Source organism: Branchiostoma floridae, chromosome 4 (assembly GCF_000003815.2).
Source record: "Branchiostoma floridae strain S238N-H82 chromosome 4, Bfl_VNyyK, whole genome shotgun sequence".
Taxonomy (NCBI): domain Eukaryota; kingdom Metazoa; phylum Chordata; class Leptocardii; order Amphioxiformes; family Branchiostomatidae; genus Branchiostoma; species Branchiostoma floridae.
The window spans coordinates 12,246,499-12,260,961 of NC_049982.1; the positions used below are offsets into that span (position 1 = coordinate 12,246,499).

The 14,463-nt window shown below is 40.6% G+C and overlaps 1 protein-coding gene across 3 annotated transcripts in view; it reads left to right on the top strand.

Moving 5' to 3' along the window:
* Window positions 1-94: 94 nt before the first annotated feature.
* LOC118414221 (kinesin-like protein KIF20B) overlaps window positions 95-14,463 on the top strand; it is a 29,694-nt gene continuing 15,325 nt past the window's right edge. For 2 of the 3 annotated variants that reach the window (XM_035818107.1, XM_035818109.1), the window contains exons 1-18: window positions 95-278; window positions 1,179-1,288; window positions 1,978-2,115; window positions 2,314-2,572; window positions 2,754-2,944; window positions 3,054-3,171; window positions 6,366-6,584; window positions 9,004-9,115; window positions 9,247-9,318; window positions 10,075-10,221; window positions 10,558-10,723; window positions 10,906-11,139; window positions 12,069-12,208; window positions 12,330-12,504; window positions 12,649-12,834; window positions 13,018-13,116; window positions 13,276-13,377; window positions 13,494-13,623. In XM_035818107.1, coding sequence (XP_035674000.1) covers window positions 1,184-1,288; window positions 1,978-2,115; window positions 2,314-2,572; window positions 2,754-2,944; window positions 3,054-3,171; window positions 6,366-6,584; window positions 9,004-9,115; window positions 9,247-9,318; window positions 10,075-10,221; window positions 10,558-10,723; window positions 10,906-11,139; window positions 12,069-12,208; window positions 12,330-12,504; window positions 12,649-12,834; window positions 13,018-13,116; window positions 13,276-13,377; window positions 13,494-13,623 — 2,593 coding nt within the window. In that variant the 5' untranslated portion in view covers window positions 95-278; window positions 1,179-1,183. The remainder of the gene's footprint in view (window positions 279-1,178; window positions 1,289-1,977; window positions 2,116-2,313; window positions 2,573-2,753; window positions 2,945-3,053; window positions 3,172-6,365; window positions 6,585-9,003; window positions 9,116-9,246; window positions 9,319-10,074; window positions 10,222-10,557; window positions 10,724-10,905; window positions 11,140-12,068; window positions 12,209-12,329; window positions 12,505-12,648; window positions 12,835-13,017; window positions 13,117-13,275; window positions 13,378-13,493; window positions 13,624-14,463) is intronic. The other variant, XM_035818108.1, reaches the window with a different exon arrangement.

Consider the following 14,463-nt stretch of genomic DNA (forward strand, 5'->3'; position numbering starts at 1 on the left):
AGAGGCAGATGTTCCTTACTCTCGCATATTCACGCGAGATCTGTCGGATCGTTAGCTAGTAACCAATCAGAGCCCACGTTTGGAGCACTGCCCGAACAGATTCTATTTCAATGAATTTGATTGGCCGATTTTGAAATATGTAACTTGCGGCGCTGAACTACAAAAGTGCTACAGTTGTGTTCAACCGAGAGGCGCGAAAGACGTCCTAGTTTTCGATTTCTCGTGGAAAAATTCCTTCTTTTATCGTGTTATGAGAGGTTTATGAGCACATAGACAAGGTAAGTATCTTTTGGTTCATGTCATAGCATATTTGTGAGCAATTGTAACTTGTCAAAGATTCACAGCAAAATTTAATTTGGGAATAAAATATGGCGACTACCTCACCAGGTCTCCATCGAATCTTTTTCCATGACTCCTTGCTGAAAGATATTAAATTTTGTATTTTGGCAAGATAGCACTCCTTAGGAACCAAACGCTCACATTCATGGAGGTACTTGAGACGATTCCATGACTTTTGGTTTGAATAGTTAGATGACTGACGGTTGGTGCGAGGAATTTATGGTCAAAAATTGAAAAATGATTTGTGATCTGCGAAAATATGGGTCTATCTTTAATATGGGGCCTATTTGGATCTTCCTGGAGGCCTCTTAAATTGATCTGTATGTGTTATCAGATCCAGCTGTGCAACCTTGGCATAAATTTTATTTTCCAACCAAATTTGTTCGTTCAATCATGGCGTTATTATTAATATTAATCACGGCCAAAATAATTGTGGAAAATATATTATCTTTTTATTTTTGACAAGATTATAGCCTGATTTCCAGACCTGTTTTGCGATATGTGCTACCAACACGCTAAAGTAAAGGATAACCTTGGCCAGGGTAGCCCATATGTCTGCCGTCAGACTCAGAGTTGGCCCGCTGTCAAAGTTTACAAATGCTATTATAGTAATAATCTATTGCGGGTAGTGGCCCCTTGCATTAAAGTAAGAAAATTTCATACCAAAAATTATGTGGAGGTGGGCCCCTGCAGAAGTGATTTATCCTGTAGTGCGGGGTCTGACGACCAGGCTACTAAGGACGCTCCTGTTAATAAGTTGTGCAATAAGATGATGATGATGATGAGATGTGTATCTGTTTCAATATTCCACTTCATTGAAAATATTTTTGTTGTTACAGCCACAATGTCAGATCAAGATACCCAGGAGATCCCACTGTCGGATGGGGAGGAGGATCTGTTGGAAGATCCTGGACTCGAAGATACAGTTTCAGATGAAATTATTCGCAAGGTATTTCTGTATCTCTCTCTATACATATATCGAAGATATAGCCGCCCTTCAGAGTAATACGTCAGCTTTGCTTACAAGTTATATCACACTGGAAAACCTTGTCCTGTCATACCTCTCATTAAGTCATGAGGATTTGATTATATGACTTTGATGGTAGATTTTTATGGAATCAACACTTACAGCATGTTATGTCAAATTGCTCATGTTGTTAACTGCTCTTTTCAGTGTTGAGCAATGGGTACTGCCACGGTATTTTGAAATGAAAGTTTTACAGGTACCTATTCTGAATGACCAGACTCGTTAGAGCCGCGGCGTTCCGAAGGCTTGCTGCGATCACACATGCCCACAACTTTACACCCACCCCACTATCCAGCTGGCCGCCACTAATTGCTAGCGCCCACTATTTGCTTGCCATGGGGGCCAGTAGGATAGTGGGACTGGTGTAAAGTTGCAGGTGCGCGCGGCAGGCGATCGCTAGAAAGCCCTCTGTGCGCTGTCTGTAAGGAGTCTGGTCATCCAGGGTAAGTTTTACAAGTGGAGCGCTGCTTGGTGCATTTCTGATAGTGCAATGCATCATACCAAACTGATGACAAGCTGCTTTTTTAAGAGTTACCAGCAGATCATTCTCCAATTGACATCAGTTAATTGCTGAAATCGCTAACTCCACTGATCCCAATCTTTTTCCTCAGGACCTCCTATCAGATTTTGCCACACCTGCCAAAGTCCCAACTGGGCGCAGCAGCATCGACCATGGCACTGAGCACATGAAGGTTTATCTCAGAATCAGGCCCCTGGCAGAGGAAGAGAAGGAACATGGAGAAGAACAGGTCTGGTAGAGATAGTTTAGTCTGTAATCTTGAAATTCCCATACTGCGTATAATCTGTGACTAGTAGTAGTAGTAGTTTTTCTAGATTTACTTGTGTGGGGGGAGGGGGCTATTTTTCTAGCTCTAATATTAGTGATATTCTATTGTTGCAATGTTGCTGGTCATTGTGGTTGACATACTGTATTTGGTTCCTTACAGGGCTGTATGCATATAGACAATGAGAACACCTTGGTGACCATGGCACCCAAGGATTCCTTCATGTACAAGAGCAGCACCAGGGGGTTTGGTGACATCATGCACAAGTTCGGCTTCTCTCGCATCTTCAATGAAGATACCTGCCAGAAGGACTTCTTTGATAACTCCATGTTGGGGATGGTGAAGGACTTTGTGGGAGGACAGAACTGCCTGGTGTTTACGTATGGGGTCACCAACTCTGGCAAGACTTACACCATACAAGGTAGAACATCAAACAAATCTTCTGTGAACCATTTCCATCCGTCTTGCTCTATGATCTTATTATACTATGAGCTTATGAGGAATTACATTCTACACTGAACAAGTAGGTTTGTCCTGTGGGTGACAATTGTTGTGTACATTGCATTAGGTTAAAGATGATGTATGTAAAACGTGTTTTACAGGAAATGCCAAAGATGGGGGTATACTTCCACGTACCCTGGATGTGGTCTTCAACAGTATTGCAGAGAAGAAGTGGGAGGGGGGCATAACCCTGAAGCCTAAGTGCTTCTCCGATGTGGTCAAACTCGACGAGAGAGGTGTGCGTCAGCAAGAAGCTATCAAGGCAGCTGTGCTAAAGATGGCAGAAAAACAGGTAACTATTGACAGCACAGGTCTGCATAGCCTGAGGAGATCAAGGTTCTTGTAATTTGTAAAGTACTTCTCCTTGCCAAATTTGTCTAATCAGATTATTGATATTTCAGGAGCTAGAGGGAGCCAGCGGAGCAGACTTGACCAATATCTCCAAGGTGTCCACCATGACAGAAGACTCCTTGTGTAGCCAGTCCTCCCAGAAATCTGACACAATGGAGGACTCTGATGGTAAAGCACTTCATATTGTCTTTGCTTCATAGCAAGTGTGAAAATAATGAGTACTTCTAAGAGCTTGGATTTTCTTGTCAACTGACACAGTATTAGACTTTATTGTTACAGTAACTAAAGTGATCTTAATTATAATAAGAAGTTGTTTAATGTTGTTGTTGTTGTTGACGGGAGACCTGGCGCATCCCCGTCTTGTGATTAGCTATACGAAAGGGTATGTCACCCCGTAAGGGGCGGTATAACACCCATTCTTCGTAAACGTGTGCAATTGGGGGTTAGAAATGGTAAAAAATGAAGTTGTTCATAAAGTTTAGTTAACAGGCTTAACTTGTTCCCACAACTTTTAACTTTCAATATCAAGTTTTTGAATGTGTTGGAACGTTCCCATTTTGAGATATTGGCTTTTTTATATTGATGTTTCACTTTTATTTCAGTCATATAAAATAGTGCGTTATACACACAGAAGACGTTTACTACATGTATAATGTAGGGATACAAACGTTTATTTCTTATTTGTATCCAAGCAGAAGCCCTCAGGGTGCCTGAAAATGGGTAACATTTGATATTTCTGTTTACTTTTTGAGAGAAATTACCAGAATTTGTACCTTACGAGTTGGATTAATTTGGAAAAAAAGAAGCACACATCAGCGTTTTTTCTGGTGAGTACACAAAACTGGCATCATCTACTTCATTTTTCCCCGGAGGAAGAGCAAAGAACTGTAGAATGCAACATTGAGTGCAGTCGGCATGAAACTGTATGCACTTTGCCTACAGATGCCAGTGAACTATGGTAACGTAAGTCAATAACCTGAGTAACGTAAGTCAAACATCTCTAATATCAAAGATATAACCACTGCACAAACCAATCTATGTGTGTGATAGATGCTGGGAAGACTGTCTATGTCTGTACTGTACCACGTAAGCTAATAGATAGTTCTTGTTTGCCTTTATTCCAACTCATATTGCATCCGCTTTATTTCATTGCAGTGTCCCCTTTTTTTCTTAAAGCCCAATTTTGAACTTAATCTTTAAGCGCAACGTTTGGCTTTTCATCCCTCCATTTTTCTTTCTCCCCATCTGGCCTTGTCGTCTCTAAAACTTTCTTACTCCCTGAAGCCATCGGTGTATAGTAATCTATAACGCGAGCGACTTCTTGATTCATATACCCATCGTCATCCCTGACCACCCGACTCTCCCTATATGCCCTCTGTATCTCCGTCTTTGTCTACATAGAAGATAAAATTCAAAATGCATTTCCACTAAAATGTGTAAAACAGTTTTGGAAATATAATTTTAGGTAGTGGGTTCTATGTACTATGACATCTTTGAAGTTTAATAACTCCATAGCCTTGACGTTTACTTACGTTACCGTGTGATGAAGACTTGATAAAGGAACTGTGCAGAAATCGACATATAGCCAACTGTTTTGACTATATTATCATGTAAGCCGTTGGAAAACAATTTCCTGAGTCACAAATATTGCTAGGTTTTCATAAATAATGCTCATCTCAAAAAGTCACGCCGATGTTGACTTACGTTACCAATGCCAAATATTCAGATTCTTCGAGGAAAGAAGTAAGATTTGATTGATTTTTTGCCCTTATGAGTTAAATCATGCTTCATTGACAGTTAACAAGCTGCATGATTGATCCTTGCGAGGAATTTATTACGCATTTCCCTTCCTAAATAGCAGATGTTTTTCTGTGGAAAAACATTTTGCCTGTTAACGCCCATAATAAGGTCAGTACGGTAATAGAACTATGGCCATCGATGTCAAACTGGACCTCAGAGATGTTACCTGACCTTTGGCATACTCTCTGACTTTCAATCCTACCTGATTACCCTATTAAACGCCGTATGTTCGCTTACCCGTTATGTGCTGGTAACGTAAGTCAAAGGGTAACGTAAGTCAATTTTGACAATTAACTGGCAAAAAAAAAGCTAAACGGTCAGGTTGCAGAACCAAATCGCGGGTGATAAGTACTTACCAGGTTATGCCCTTTCTTATGAAGGGCGCACCAAGACTTCTGTTTCTATTTGGAGTGGTAATAATGGTAACGTAAGCTTGATTACAAAAACTGTCAAAACGCACCGAGCTGTGATATAGCTGGAATATATCATTAGATAGTTATCCATTTCCGCTATCAAGTCTTTGGTAGCATACTACATATATTGCCCAATGAGAATATATGAAGATTTCAGGGAAATCACACTTTATATGATAATTTCTGTTCGCCTGTCTTTGTAACGTAAGTCAAAGTTAAAAACTTGCGACAGGCATAAAATGGGGCATTGCGTGAGATAGAGACATCTTGGATAAACTTCGCCGCTTGTTTCGTGTTGGCCTTGATGAAAGGTACAAATCGACGGCAAACGCCGATTTAAGTAACTCGTTTTTCACTATGTAAATGCAGTGCAAAGTGTGTTTTTTGGATTTGCGACAGGTGTTTTTTGACGGTCTCATACCAAAACCTTGCCATGTACGATCAAAAAACAGCTTACCATGATAGTAAAAAGGCTACTAGTTATATTTCTAGTATCTACTGGTGATATTAAACCACCAAAGTCAACGTTAAAGCGTAATTTAGTAATTTGCTATGCCGATATTCTCGTGCGACATCAATTGCACACGTTTTTGAAGAATGGGTGATAACCCCGTCGTGTGTAAACGTGTGCGAACATGTTTGATCACGTCGACCGATGATGATGATGATTAATGTTGTTAATATGTCAATGTTATCGTTTAATAACAAAGGTCACAACAAAACAAACTTGATATTACATGTAGTAGAATTGAGGCATAGTTGATTAGGTGTAGGGTTGAGGCATGTTACTGTTTGCCTTTGGAAAATAGAGATATTCATACTTCAAGAAATGTATTGTGTATGTGTCATGTCATGTTGTGTTGTTGTAAAACATCCAATGGACACTGCCTCTTCCCATGTCTTTTATGTGTTCTTTGTACAGTTATCTTGTGTCTGATTCACCTTAATCTAATGACAAAGGCAAATAAGGCACATGATGATATATCTTCTCCTATCACTTAAGATAATTCACGACAAGTTCACCATAATGCTATAACATTTATCTTGTAAGATAATGCATGCTAACACTAACAGACAAATATTGTCTCCCACCCTCCTCTCTGTCCCATGTGCACCCCCCTGCCCCTTCTCTATGCTTGGCATTGTCAGGAATTGATGTCCTTGCAGAGGTAGAGTCTCGTGTGGCTGATGAGACATCGGTCAGTGTGGATGCCCAGGGGCCTGTCAAGTTTTCCATCTGGGTCTCATTTGCTGAGATCTACAATGAGTATATCTATGACCTGCTGGAGGCCTACCCACAGGGAAAGAATAAGCGCAGGCCGACCTTGAAACTTTCTGAGGACAAACATGGCAGTATATACATAAAAGGTGTGTGGTTTGTTCTACTCGGAACCAAGCAGATGACTGTTACAGATAGCTTACAATGCCATCATTTTTCAGTAGTGAAATATTGAAAAAAAACTGCACCGAGTAGTATTCAAAGTCCCATTCTCAGGTTTCAGTTAATTGTTTCTACACGGCTGTTTCACAATTGAGTGTACCAAACAGGGGTCACTTAGATTGAAAAATCAACTTTGATATATATCAAAACTGATATTGGCAGTTCAAAGGTACATGCTTGTGGCTTAATATTCTTAAAGATCTCTGCACAACACCTCCCGGTTACTATAACATAGGTCTTTCTTTAATGGGGCACTGAGGGGGTACGGACGGGACAACTGTAAGACTGTATGTAAAGGTACATACAGTATACCCACATGAAGAACTAAAGATAAACACTATTCCATGTTATCTTCCATCACTAGTATCCACAAGACCAGAAAACTAAATTTTATTTGCAGTAGCACCTTGTTGTGTCATTTTCTGGTCATTTATTGTAAGGCGATAATAACACCTTGCTGTCATTTCATGTCGAGGGACAGATCAAATACAATTTTTTTAAGTTCAAGCACTTTGATAGCTAAACTTTGTTAGAATTCCATCCTTTATATACCCCTACATAAGATTCTAGCATTCAAACTTGGGCAACACATCAAGAGACTTGATGATTTCATGAATACGATAGTACGTGGGGGTACGGACGGGACACAACCAGACAACAGACTGATATAGCAGGGACTTACATCCAAACATTTTGGAACACATTTGTTCACTAAATACAGGTTAAATAAAGCATCTACAATTACTGCAATATTGTTTAAACTAAGAGGAAAGGGAGATAGACATTATTATTAGATCTGATCTGATCTAGAGTGATCTAAAAATGCCATTAGAGCTTATTTTCTTTGATGGCCATGCTCAATCGGTGAACTTGAAGGGATGTATCTGTTCTGTCAGGGAATCTGTAATTTCTTAACCTATTTGCAGATTTCTTCTGCTCTCTTTTGTCACGGCAAGTACTAGTACCACTTTCTTCTCATTTTATTTTGAGTAGGAGACTTGACAGTCTCTCCAGAACCTTTGCCTTTCTCCTTGGTGTCCCAGGTAGTGCCTGTTCTTTTTCATGTACACTACCTGCACTGGGAGATGAGGAGAATGGGTCATCACCATCATGATGATGATCTGGGAGAGTGAGCTGGGCTAGAGGAGAGCACATACTGGGCAAAATGAGACGGTAACTTTGGGGGAATATCAGATTTCATCTCATACCAATCCCAGGCAGTTTATGGGCATTAATGAAAAACCTGACAAAGAAAATGCTGGCAAATTCATTAAAAAGTACTATTTTTAGTGAGGAGATTAATTGTTTGTATCTATTTAGTATTTATCATGTCTTATTTTAGCAATTGGGATGTCATTTTCCCCACTATTTTGCTTAAAACTAGAAGTGGGGGTACGGACGGGACAGGTGGGGGGTACGGACGGGACAGGGGTACGGACGGGACATTTGAAGTTATACAGTGCTGTATCAGCCAAGGTCTTTATCACAGATATGGTTTATATAGTGGTTTGGTATCTAGTCAAAGAGACTTGTAAACCATCACAATTAAAAGCTTGTAATATTAGCCTAGTAGTATAGAAATTGAGGGGGGGTACGGACGGGACAGAACTTTTCGGAAAATGACAGCCGATACTTTGATCCTTCGATGTGAGTCAGATGAAAGTAGGAATGATCTCATTCCACTTTTGTTCAGTTACATAAATCATATCAAAACTTTACATGTCAAATGAACACTTATTACAGTACATTAGAACAATGCTACATACTTTGTAATCTATAAGTAAATATTACATTAAAATTGGTAACATGTGGGTGAAAATGCAAAATAACCCTGCTGGCAAAAAAAAGTTGGAATATCTTTAAAAAATTGTAATAAATCTCAAGTTAACATATGACTGCATGTACAAAATAAATAATTTTAAGGTAGCAGTCATGTTTTTAAAGTCAGTTGCAATGTTCAGAATGTGAAAAAACTGAATGACCCCTGGTAACACTAAAATGGGACATTTTTAGGCAACATTTTTTACAATAGTTTCGCCAAATATTGATGGATTTCTCTATTTCTTTTTTTGTTGTGTTCCTTGTTACACCAGCTTTTGGAAAATAACAGTCAAAAACAGTAATATCTTATGTAGACTTTCTTATCAACTGGTAACATGTGGAAAAACAAATGGGTACACTCAATTGTGAAACAGCCGACAACATCTGTGGATTTATGAACATCATTGGATATACATGTTCTTGTAGATTCTGTTTTGTTGCAGTATTTGTTGCCTTAACCATCTAGTTTTTTATGACTAAGGACACATTGAAAAGCTTGTCCTAAGAAAACTGTATATTTTGCAGGTCTGAGAGAGATCATGGTGACCAGTGCAGATGAGGCATACAAGATCCTGACCATTGGGCAGAAGAACCTGCACATTGCTGCCACCAAGATGAACCACTGCTCCAGCAGAAGGTAGGAAACAGGTCAAATAAACTCATGGGGGTTGTGAACCTTGGGATGTCTGTTGTTACCTAAAACTACTATGATAGAAATTGATAACATTCATTGCTACTCTTCTGAACCATTCTTAACTGTTTTTTCAGCCATTGTATCTTCAGTATCAAGATCCTGAGAGTTGTAGACGTTGATGACCCACATGTGGCCAGGATGAGCATGTAAGTGACTACTCTCATCTAGTAGTGATACTATCGGAAAATATGTGCTGTTATTCTGCCATGTGTGTAGTCATGACATTCACTCAAAGCAAGCGTTAACAAATTAGGAAGTGAATTGTAACAAAATGTTGGCATCTGTCACATGACAAGTATTCTATCTTTGTGTAATTATGTAATATTTATGATATAATATACATGTTCATGTTTCAGGGCTCGAAATACTGGGTGCATGTGCACCCAGGTGCACCCAAAATTGGAGCTGTGCACCCAATTATTTTCTGTGGGTGCACAGGGTGCACCCAAATATCTTCTTAGGTTTATGTGATACACATGTAAAGATATCAAAGTATACTTTTAGTATACATCATATTCTTGACACCTCAGTGTTAGAAAGATAATAAAAATGTCTGTCATGGTACATGTTTAAGAATTTGAAAGCTTGTAACCAAGTTTTATTATTAGGTTATAACTTAAATTTAAGTGGTGCACCAAAACATTTTTGGGTGCACCACCAAGTTTTATTATTAGGCTATAACTTAAATTTAAGTGGTGCACCCAAAAATGTTTTGGTGCACCCAATTTTTTAAGCTGGGTGCACCAGTGCACCTAATCCCCAAAATGAATTTCGAGCCCTGTGTTTTTAAATTGACTTTTTTTTTGTGAGCCAATATGGCATAGCTCCATGGGTTCAGAACATAGCATATTTGTACTGGTTCACTGGCAATTTGGAAAGCTAAAGGTTTGTTTTTATCAAAGGTTGTCCTTCTGTGACCTGGCTGGATCAGAGCGGTACACTAAAACACAGAGCACCGGAGATCGACTCCGAGAGGCAGGAAACATCAACACCTCCATCCTCACCCTCGGCAAGTGTATCAAGAACCTGAGGTGGAACCAGCATCACAGGTCAGTATATGGCACGATGATGGAAAAGTCATTTATCTAATTAATAATGACAGTTTTCAAAATATTCAAATTTAAGACTAAGGTCTGGGTTATTAGGGATACATTTTTGCATTTGTGAATAGTTTCATTGAGTTGGTATTTCATCACTGAATTGCCCCGAGGAAGGTCACCAAAACGTCAGCAGAATAAAGCTGTGGTTGTGTAAAAAGAGTCTCTTTATTCAGGATATATTTTTGCTTCTATCAGTGTCTGGTTTTGAATTGCAAACCCGCTGGACTTGATAATGGTATCCATTCTTTTAAGTTACAACTAGCTGATTTACGCTGTGTTTTACAGGGACAACCCAAAGATCATTCCGTTCCGTGAGAGCAAGCTGACACGACTGTTTCAGAGTTTCTTCCTGGGGCACGGCAAGGCCTGCATGATTGTGAATGTGAACAAGTGTGCCTCCATGTTTGATGAAACGTACCATGTCCTGAAGTTCTCCGCAGTTGCTAAGCAGGTATTCAACAGTTTCTTGTGGGGAAAAGTCAGTAGTAGCAATTGGTACAATACACTTTAGACAAGTAGCTGATGCCATCTCTTTTACACTACCATTGAAGCATAAAGCTATCAGCTCTCTTGTAGAAGACATTTTGCTATGGAGAGCTGTTTGTGATACTTGTTTATAATCTTCTTTGACAGATTGTGACCAGAATCTCCAAGGTGGACAGGTGGAACTCGTCTTTCCCTCGCCCAGCACCACCTCGGAATGTGTCTCTTGCACTCAACACCTCGGCCACGCCCAGAAGTCGTGCTACTGTTGGTTGGGCAGCCAACGCAGTACGAGCGTCCACAGTGGTGGAACAGGATGTCATTGAGGAGGAGGAGGAGGAAGATGATGATGACGATGATGATGATGCAGAGACAACATACACGGTAAGGAAATTGTTTTCTTCCTCTCTTCTTCCTCTCTTACTTAACTTAGTTAAAAAGGGCCACAATTTTCACCCTGTCTGCTTATCTACATAGGATATCTACATTCTATCAAAAATTGATGTGTTTGTGATCACAAGTATTGGTTTTTGACCATGCCAGTCCAAAATTATGAACCGAGTATTTTTAGTACCTGCAGCATTACTATTGTCCAATACTCAACACGGTAGTTTTGAATCTTTCAATTAAATGATAGCTTTCTGTCGTGTATTTCTTTATAGTTGATACTTAGTAAATAGTTGTTTACAATGGCACTGTCTCCTCTGGTCAGGCTATTATTAGCCGTTTGCGGAAGTTCAAAGACTCCTTTATGGAATCTGCACCAGGAGCTGGAAGCACTTCTAAGACGAAGTCCCAGCGCAGCTTAACTGTAAGACAAGACTCCATTAGCTGGGAACACTGTAGTGTAGAGAAGTAGCTGCTGGGAATAGTTATTGGGGCTCAAAGCTTTCATGCTTTATCTCTTGTCGCCAACTGTTGCTTCCCCACTACCAATTACATGTGTTGTTTCTGGAGGCCTGATATTATAACTGTGCATGGCTCAGGTAGTAACATGTTGCACTGCTGCATGCTAGAGATTATCTTTTACCATTTGCCTTAGGACCACTTCTGGTGTAAGTCACACACCTTCTGTTTATTGTCACAGTGGCAAACAGCAAAACATTGCCAATCAAATACTGCGCCAGAAGAAGGAAAACTCTTCTTTCACACACACACAAGGGTTCTGGTCATTGCTTTATTTTAAAAAAAACACGCTTCTAGCAACTTGGATATTTTACCTGATAGTCACACAAAGTATATATTTATAAGAACTGTGCATAGTGGACTTTCATAAGAAAATCTGATTAATTCTCCCACAACCCGCTGTTCAGGATTTGGCATCTCTGGTAGAGAAACTCCAACAGGAGCTTGTAGAGGAGAGGAAGGAGAAGGTCCTGATGGAGGTCCGCATCCGGGAGGAAGTGTGTGAGGAAATGGCCAAGTCTCTGGTGGAGATAGAGAACGACTACAGGTATGCTAAGATGTCTTCTTAATTCATTAGTTTGGTCCTAGATTGATACATTTCAAATTGGAAGGGAATGTTTTGCTGTTTGTACCACATATCTGAGTCTTTTTTGCACATGTTCCACCAGTGAACGACTGCAGCAACAGCAGCAGAACATTGAGGAGAAGTGGGAGAAGAGGATTGAGATGTACAGCCAGAGCATCAAGAAGTCCCGGAAGCGAGCCCGGGTGGACAGGGTGCAGGATGAGGAGGAGGAGTGGGTCTCCAGCGTGCTACTTCATGCAGAGCAAGTCAAGGTCAAGGTACAAGTGGCATGATGTCAAGTTTCCACTTCTTGTGAGCAATACCTAAGGTATTGTTTTGTTGGTGGGTTCTTTGATTGTGAAGGGTTTTTTTTCCATTATGTTTTATACCCTTTCTCAACCACTGCACCATTGTTGTTCCAGGAAAGGGATGAACAGATCAAGGATCTGACAATCCAAATCACCTCCATGAATGAAAACCTAAAGATTGCAAACGACAACCTTGACTTCAAACGTCTGGAACTCCAACGCCGGGACGACCAGCACAAACAGGAGATGATCCGGCTCAAGGAGTCACTACAGAAGGCAGAAAAGTCTGCATCAAAACAGGTATACCTGTCTTTCTAACATTGAATAGCTGCCATAATACACTTTTCCTTTAGTTGTTGGTTGTGTGCTTTATCCTGTATGTATGTGTTTTTCAAAGGAAATGAAAATGCCCATACAAATGAAATGTCATGTCAAACAGTCTTTCCCTTTCTGATCTTGTCATCCATGATCTTTTTTCTTCAGGGATCATCCAGTAGCTCTGTAGACATGGATCTACAGACAGAGCTGAGTGAGGCCCTGAAAACAATCAAGGAACAAGAAAAGGAGATAGCAGACCTCCAGGTTAGATGTGCTCCTGTATTACAGATTTGTGGACTATTTCTACCTTTACAATGTAAAAAAATGCATAGAGTGTATGACTAACTTTGTGGTTGCAGATGTTCTTGTGAATGCCATTTTGCTAACTTATTGATGTAATTTTTGTTTTCGTTTTGTTTGTAGGAAACACTGAAGGAAGCAGGGGAAACCTTCTTTGAGAAGAATGACGAAATTGAGAAACTTAAGTCAGCCATAGCTGAGGATGAAGAGAAGATGAAGTCACAGGTAGATAAGATTTACTGTACCATCATAACAAGATATAAATGAACTTCCAGCTACCAGCATCCAGCCATAGTAACACTTGAAGATGCCTAACAATCTTTCCTGTTCTACTTTTCCAGAATGCGACCATCACAGACCTGCAGCAGCTGGTTGAGGAACTCCGTACTTTGGTCGACCAGACCAAGGCCACCATTGCTGAGAAGGAAGAGAAGATCGCTGACCTTGCTAAGCAAATCCAAGACCAGAAAGGTTCACCTCCTTCTTTACCCTCCCCAAATTCTTCTCCTAGCACTGAACAAGTCCAGTTAGAAAATGTTGCCCCTGAGTCTGAAGCATCCCCCTCTACTAATCAAGGCTCTGCCACAAGTGGTTACAAACCAGTTAGAGCCAACTTCCATGGGCCATTATCCAGAAAGATGTCCCCTCACCTGCCCTTCTGTACCCCACCTCGTAGTAAGCTCACGGAGTTGAACAGGCATGTTAGGAGCCCGGGGGGAGTGTATAAACCGTTTGGGGGCTGCAAGACTACGTCTCCCATCAAGGGAAGGTATCCTCGTAGAGCTAGGTTCCGGTAAGCGATTTGCAGAGAATCGAACGGGGTGAGACTGTTCACGCAGTGAAGGAAATCGATCTGGTGCGATTCTCTTCACTTGAATGCGGAGCGCGCACGGCGATGGTGAGCCTATACTATCGTGCGAGACTATTCCCCTGGTGATGAAACGCGCACCAGCGCGATTCTCATCACTTGAAGGCGGAGCGCGCACGGCGATCGTGAGCCAATACTACCGGCCTACTAGACAAATTAAACGGTCGAATATCTTCACTTGAAGGCGACGCGCGAACGCCCGCTATTTTGAAAGACGTCGGGTACGGGTGCTGACACACTTTTGACAGCGATACTTGTCAATAACGTATAGTAAGACTCACTCTGAATACTTATCTCTGGGTTGGCATTTAACCCTTTGCCGGGAATGTAGTAACGTTACTAATCACGTAAGTCAGCAACAAAACAGAGACAAATAGCTCACGTAACACCCGAACATCGTTATTTATTTCCTACTATAACCTTCTACAAAACAGACTTACATA